An 8,116-nucleotide genomic window follows, 5' to 3' on the forward strand; every position below is an offset into this window, starting at 1 on the left:
AAATGTCGAGACTAAAGCCCTATTCGGATTAACTTTACAAGGGTAGATGGAGTAAGTTAATAATGTAATTTTACCACAGGACTTCTGTAATATCAATAGCCAAATCGCATGTAATAAGATATAGGTTATCAATAAAACTAGAAGTTGGAGGGGTAACTCAATTTGCGCATCGCTGTAATGCTTGTATACATTGCTTCCTGATGTCATGATGTGCGTGTAACTGGTCTCCTGTTACATGCGCAAACACAAATAACATACAACAGTGCAGTTGAATGCTTATCTGATAACCTAGAAGCTCTTGTAATTACTACTTTAACAGTTACCCCACCTCTCCATGCCGGGTGAACACCGGCTGATGCAGTAAACAGCATTTCACAACGATTTCAGTACAGTAATAGCAAATATCCTTGCTCCTCCTTATTGATTATCTGGTAATATTCTATTCACAAAATACAACCAATAGTACGGTAATGTTAAGACTTACTTGTGAAAAGCCCTATTTTCGATGGTCCGACGATTAGAACAGGAAAATGCTCCACAATGCTCTGGCATCTTATCTGCTGCCACGCAACGAAACTAGGAATACGACCGGTTCAAGATGGCGGCCGGATTTCTCGGTTTCCAGCGGCCAATAGGGCATCTAGTCTCTATGATATCTATGGTCTATGACAACTACTGACAACAAACCCACCGTAAGCTGTCACGAGACTATCTATGGTAGCCCGTAAGGGATAAAAAAATTATTTTTTTAAAAACGCGGCACACGCAACGACGGGCCGCACTAACATTAAACTTTAATGTCAAGTAGGGGGCCACCCGCGGGCCGCGAGTTTGAGACCACTGGTTTAGATGGATGGTTTGGAAGATTAGATGGTTTATGACACAAAATGGCCCATAGTTGGGTTAATGGCCTAATGGCCCTTTGTGTCAAGGTCAACAAGTCTCTTACCTTTTTAAAAACATAATGATATTTACAGTATGAATTCACCACATAATGTGCAAAGCTAGGATACCAAAAAGTTTATCAGTTTTAGTAAGTAGAAGAAAATGCTTTCTAATATTTTTTTTATGTTGACATCAAAGGGATATACTGTACAGTTGTTCCAATCAAACTCTGCATTATTTATCTGTCATTCGACGCTAGCCAAGTTAGGTTACAGATGCCAACATGGACAGCTTTTGTGACATGCTCTCATCCTATGCACAATAATAGACAAGAATGAAGAAAATATGACCCATTCTACATTAAATAAAGAATCTGGCAAGAAGTACATAATAATCATACTAATATTAATCTACAAGTGCCTGTTATCGCCAAGATAAAGCTATAACAATTATGAATGGGTAATGGGTAACACTTTAGAATACTGTTCCATCATTAATGAATAACTACACAATAACAAATTAGGAACGCGATATTAACATTCTAGTAACTACTATTAACTAACAAGTAGCCTAATTCTGATTAACAAATTAGTAAGTAATAGCGCTCAGTTGAATGAGGTAGTTCACTATTAGCTAATCAACTAGTATTTTTCATACCTGCCGTGCCAGATAACCCTTACAGAAAAACCACATGAGTTTCACATGTGCAAAAACACATGTGATCCCATGTGACAACGTGGACATGTGATTTTGCAAATGTGAAATTTAACATGTGAAATATGTGGAACACATGTGCTTTGCACATGTTAAAGGTAATTTGCACATGGGAAACGTGTGCTTTTAGAACATTTTCATGTGAAACCCATGTGATTACATGTGAAACCCATGGGATGTGAAACCCATGTGATTACATGTGAAACCCATGGGATGTGAAACCCATGTGATTGCATGTGAAACCCATGTGATTACATGTGAAACCCATGGGATTGCATGTGAAACCCATGTGATTACATGTGAAACCCATGTGATAACATGTGAAATTCATGTGTTTTTTCTGTAAGGGAACTACTAACTACTATATAGGTTCATTATTAATGTGAATAATGTAAAATGTATTAATTCTAAAGTGAAGATCATGGTAACCCAATAGTGTTATGAGGGTGAGGAAGGATGAACCCAATAGCAGACAGTAGTCAAGGCAACACGATTTATTAAACAAAAAAACAGGAAAACAAAGCCCACGAGGGGGCAAAACAAGACAGGACTATGAAGACTAACTAGACTGAGACAGATAACTATAAGAACACAAATAACCTTTACAGGCAATAGCGCAACAGGACTAAAACTCTTGACAAGATACTCACAGACTCTGACCAAGGATTAACACTCAGGTAACAATCACAATGAACCGACCAAAGACAGCAGATACAAGAGGATTAAATAGGGAACACTAATGACGAGGACAGGTGAAACTGACTAGACAATAATCACGAGACGAGGATAACAAGGGGGCGGGGTAACGAGACGAGACAACACAAGCACATGGTCCAAATAACAGACCATGCGCTTGTACATAAAACATGGGTCTGCCATGATCCTGCCACAAGACCAGTGAAATCAAAGACAAGATGGCAGAATCATGACAGAACCCCCACCTTAAGGAGCGGCTTCCAGACGCTCCTCAAGGGGAAACTAAACACAAGACAAGACAGACTGTGACATAGATAAACACCAACAAAACATGGAAAACACTAACAATGGCAAACAGGAATAAACAATAACGGGGTTCGGGTGAAAAATCAAAAACAACATACAAGGCAAAGGAGGTGGAGGAAACACAGAGTTCATGGGGGGAGGTCCAGGGTGGAAGGGAGGACTGGGGGTCTTGGGTCCACGGGAGGAGGGCTGAGGACGAGAACTCCGGGCAGGCTTGGACGGGGACACATGAGTAGAGGTCTTGGGAGAAACAGTCCGGGGTTTAATGGTGACAGGGGAAACAGTCTGGGGACAAGTGGAGACAGGAACGAACGGTGAATCAGTCCGGGGACTAGTGGAGACAGGGACAAACGGGGAAACAGTCCGGGGGCTAGTGGAAACAGGGACAGATGGGGAAACAGTCCGGGGGCTGGTGGAGACAGGGACGAACGGGGAAACAGACCGGGAATTAGCAGCAACAGATTCAGACGAGGACACAGAGGATGCGGAACCGGGACTCCTGACGTGAGAAATAGCAGGCAAAGGGGCAGGACAGGGTGCAGCAATAACAGCGGCAGGCTCGGGTGCAGCGCTCACAGGGATAGGATCAGGTGCAGCGCTCACAGAGACAGGCTTGGGAGCTGAGGACAAGGCAGGACAGACAGGGGGTTCAAGAATAGCGACGAGACGAGACAGGTAATCGGAAAGGGTCTTGGCCGCAATGATGACGGGCATCTCCTGACGAGCTGAAACTGCTCGCAGAACCTCCTTAGCGGCTAGATCGGCCGCAACTCTCTCAGCGGGCTCTGGGACAGCGCTTGCTGAGGCGGGCTCTGGGACAGCGCTTGCTGGAGCGGGCTCATGGACGGCGCTTGCTGGAGCGGGCTCATGGACGGCGCCTGTTGGAGCGGGCTCATGGACGGCGCTTGCTGGAGCGGGCTCATGGGAAGACAGAGACGGAGGACAAGAGGGTCCCTTCCTCCTCCTCTTCCTTCTGGGACGCGGAGCTGATGTCACAGCTGGACTGGTGATCGGCAGAAGAAGCGCAGCAGGGTCCATGACTGGAAGTGGGAGGGCTGTCTCAGGCAGGGAAGGCCCCCGTCGCTGAAGACTCCGAAGCAGACTCCCAGGAAATCCGTCTCCCTCGTTTTCCACGGAGACTTGCGGGTGTGGATGAAACCTCGGGAGAAGAAACGGAGAGAGCCTGATCCCCTTGAGAGATGACGGCCAAAACACGACCCTCCGGGATCACTGGCAGACAGGCAGAGGGTGGAGACCCCGAGGAAGAAGACAGCGGACCCTCCCGGGAGTAATGATCCCAGAGTCGGGCATAATTCTTCAGGATCCACTCACCCTGGGGCGGGACTGGACAATCTACCCTCTCTTCATCGGTGGGAGCCGATAACCACCATTGTTCCGGTTGTAGCCGGGGTCGGGAGGACATACTGTCTGCTGGGTTCGTTCGTGGTCGGTTCATTCTGTTATGAGGGTGAGGAAGGATGAACCCAATAGCAGACAGTAGTCAAGGCAACACGATTTATTAAACAAAAAACCAGGAAAACAAAGCCCACGAGGGGGCAAAACAAGACAGGACTATGAAGACTAACTAGACTGAGACAGATAACTATAAGAACACAAATAACCTTTACAGGCAATAGCGCAACAGGACTAAAACTCTTGACAAGATACTCACAGACTCTGACCAAGGATTAACACTCAGGTAACAATCACAATGAACCAACCAAAGACAGCAGATACAAGAGGATTAAATAGGGAACACTAATGACGAGGACAGGTGAAACTGACTAGACAATAATCACGAGACGAGGATAACAAGGGGGCGGGGTAACGAGACGAGACAACACAAGCACATGGTCCAAATAACAGACCATGCGCTTGTACATAAAACATGGGTCTGCCATGATCCTGCCACAAGACCAGTGAAATCAAAGACAAGATGGCAGAATCATGACAAATAGAATGACTTAAGTGTTACTACAGTACTTCCTTCTAAAGGAATTACTTATTATTTGGACCAGTATTCTAAAGTGAAAAGCATAATAACTCTAGTAATGACTGAAATCGTTGTTAGCTTTTGGGTTTTTGTAAGGTTTTGGATAATTCATGTAGTAACACTTGACTCATTACTATTCAAAACCTGACAAAAACCTCAAAAAACTTTACAATGACTTCAGCCATTACTAGAGAGTTATGATGATTTTCACTTTAGAATGTAATTAGTAATTCCTTCGAAGGGATTTGGTAATACTTGAGTCATATAGTGGGTTACCATGATCTTTACTTCAGAGTTAATTATACATTATGCATTGTTCAAATTAATTATGAACCTAATTGTTATCATATCAACATTGCACAAAGAAAAAACTGTTTAAAAGCCATCACATGGAGCAAGTATGCTAGTTCTTAGTAGTCCTGAAACAAAATAGTAGTTGTTGATTAGCTAGTAGTGAACTACCTCATTCAATTGAGGTATTACTACTAAATTATTACTTACTAATTTGTTTATCAGAGTTTCTTGTTAGTTATTAGTAGTTACTAGAATGTTAATATTGCATTACTCATTTGTTCCTGTGTAGTTATTCATTAATGACAGACCAGTATTCTAAAGTGTTACCATGAATTGTAAGCTTGTCAACGTGTCAGTCCTGCACCTGTAAAATTTGGAAGTTTGATGGTGGATCACAGCTGTGACATAATGTGATGAGGGGACAACAGGATTCCAAAGAGGGCATATCACAGACAAATAAGCAAGATTCAATGACAGGACATACATAGGAGGAACAACCAGAGCTGATCCAAACTGAACATGAGGAGCTCTGAGCTGCATGCATGTAAACAATCCAGGCCCCTCTGGCCTTGGGCTGGTGAATGCAATTTATCCCTGTCTCTCTTTATAATGTCGTTTGCAACAAGGTACTTCTTTAGATACTTGGGGTGCAAAAACCGAAGCTCTTTATCAGTAAATCGAGAATTGTTTTGGATCCAGCCCCTTTTACTGTGTTGCTCCAGGTTAAAATTTATTCTCGAATAAGCAGCAGAAATTCTTTGGCAGATATGGAGAATGCGAAAGTAACACATGGAAGCAACTGAGCGTTGTTGTGCACTCTTCATGTACGTTTCCCCCCAGAGACCACAGCCCAGATTCATTAGACCACACTGAGATGTTCCAGTGCTCAGCACATCCTTAGGAACATCTGTATTTTCATGTTACATAAGTCAGTGTGCAGAACCGTGTTTTTCACTTTGATCTTTTTAGCTGTCAAGGGAGAAAAAGCAAATATACAAGATAAGCAAGTAGCAAGATATAATAGGATAAGCTCAGAAATCATTGCTTGACACCAATAGAAAAATCCAAAATTGTTACTGCAACGCTAAACAGTCGATTAGCACCACAGGAACGATTCGAGCTGACATAGTGCCAGATCACTTTACTGATCGTTGTACACATTCAGTGCAGATATAACACTTCTTCCATCACAGCGCAGGTAAGACACTTGAAAAATTAGGGAGCTCAACTCTATTTTAGATTCAACTATTTAAGACTAAAATATAATTGGTCCTAAATCCCACAGACCACCTACAGCATAGATCATTCAAAAACAGTCCAATTTGTATTACAATCTGGGGGACGGTTTATACAAATTTCATAAGAAGAGGAGAGAGCAGGGCTTCAATTTGTGTAAAAATGGGGTTTAAATATTTTTTTTTAAATCCTTTTATGCCTGGTACAAATATGTGGTCTTGACTTTTGTTTCATAAATAGAGCAAATACTTTTTGTATAATTTGCCTGGACAAATTTAAAGTAAACATTTTCGACATTTTTACAAAAATGGTACATTTTAGCGTGAGGGAAACACTGCAACATTACCATATTTTAAAGGGATAGTTTACCCAAAAACATTATTTACTCACCTTCATGTCGTTTCAAACCTGTAAGACTTTCATTCATCTTCAGAACACAAATGAAGATCTTTTTGATGAAATCTGCTAAATTTCTGTCCCTCCATTGACAACTACCAGTTTGACGCTTCAAACGTTCACAAAGAGATCGTATAACTAATCCATAAAAATTGAGCGGTTTATTCCAAAATTTTCTGAGGAGACACAATCGCTTTATATGATGAACAGATTGAATTTAGGCTTTTATTCACATATTCATCATTCATTCATCAACTCACACACATCAGTTGTGGTAAACAGAACCTCAAGCATGTTCGCTTGGCGTGCAAGAACCAATGAGGTTCATTCTTGTGTTACGCAGCACGTTTGAGCCTCCGCAAGAACCAATAAGGTTCATTCTCGTGTTACGCAGGTTTGCTGATCAGTGTTTATATATGAATAAAAGCCTAAATTCAATCTTTCCATCATGTAAAGCAATTGTGTCTCTTCAGAAAATTTGGACAAAACCGTTCAATTCATATGGATTCGTTTTATGATCTCTTTATGAACTTTTTGAAGTGTCAAAGGGCCAGTAGCACTGTTGTCAATGGAGGGAAAACAAGCTCTACAATTTCATCCAAAAGCTCTTCATTTGTGTTCCGAAGATGAACGATAGTCTTATGGGTTTGGAATGACATGAGTCATAACATAAGTTTGTTGTTAACCTATTGACTTCACCTATTTTTGCTCCCAAAAAAGCCAAAAGTCATTTCCATATTTATAGTCTTGTGCTATGAATAAATCACAGACAGCTAATGGCCTTTGTGCGTTGTAGTAAAACATGTTTTAATGAGCTTCATTAAGTTTCCTATTTGTGGTTGCGGGAAATGCCAGGAGTAATTATTTTTCATTTGTATCACAATGTGCTTTTTCGCTCTCTATACTTTTTCAGATTTGTTTTGCCATTTGTCATGCCAGAGGGCAACACACTAGCCACATTACAAGTCTTGATCAAGAAGTAAAAACTTCAGAGATGTACAGTATGAGACGATTATTGTAAACTGCCCTCTCATATCCCTTCATCTATAATCACTTCAAATCTCGACTGACAGTGACATATGTAGACATGAAACTTAAAAAGAAAAAAAAACTAGGCACTATATGGAAGTGGAGCTACACACCAACCATGAAGAGAATGATGTATTCATTTGCTGCGCCTCACGGGTCATTACTTTTAAAGTCTACATAACAGGGTGCAGTATGTGCAAAATCATTGGAACAGAAATGATCGAATTACGTCTGTATCTGCGTTAAGGAGACTGACGGATTATACTGGGTGAAAATGTAGAGGAAAGAGGCAGTGGGAGGCAGTCAGATGGTGAGGACACACCTTTTGTACTGGCAGTAATATGGGAAGTGGTGCTGCGTATTGTTGGAAAAGAGAATGTCTCAGTGGATTGTGTGGAGCAGACAGGCCCAGGCTTCACAAGAAGCACAACTTCCCCCCTCCTCACTTCCACATTGAAAAGCTCAAATGGGGAGCTGAGTCTTAAAGACAGGGAGAGAGAATAGAGTACCAAAAAAAGAGACAGAGATGAGAGGTAGTACAAAAAAAGGTAAGCTGGATGATATTGT

The 8,116-nt window shown here is 41.8% G+C and overlaps 1 protein-coding gene across 1 annotated transcript; it reads right to left on the reverse strand.

The window, feature by feature from the left end:
• Positions 1 to 2,566: 2,566 nt before the first annotated feature.
• Positions 2,567 to 3,315, reverse strand: LOC130088562 (uncharacterized). Its single transcript, XM_056255368.1, has 2 exons — positions 2,700 to 3,315; positions 2,567 to 2,577 (listed from the first exon to the last, which is right to left on the reverse strand). Exons 1-2 carry the CDS (start codon positions 3,313 to 3,315, stop codon positions 2,567 to 2,569), a joined length of 627 nt encoding a protein of 208 aa, XP_056111343.1.
• Between the last annotated feature and the right edge of the window lie 4,801 nt (positions 3,316 to 8,116).

Source organism: Rhinichthys klamathensis, unplaced genomic scaffold (assembly GCF_029890125.1).
Source record: "Rhinichthys klamathensis goyatoka isolate OS25496 unplaced genomic scaffold, OSU_Roscu_1.1 h1tg000121l_1, whole genome shotgun sequence".
Lineage (NCBI taxonomy): Eukaryota > Metazoa > Chordata > Actinopteri > Cypriniformes > Leuciscidae > Rhinichthys > Rhinichthys klamathensis.

Coding starts and splice junctions, on each gene's coding strand:
- LOC130088562 (XM_056255368.1), bottom strand. CDS start 3,315: ATGCCCGTCATCATTGCGGCCAAGACCCTTTCCGATTACCTGTCTCGT.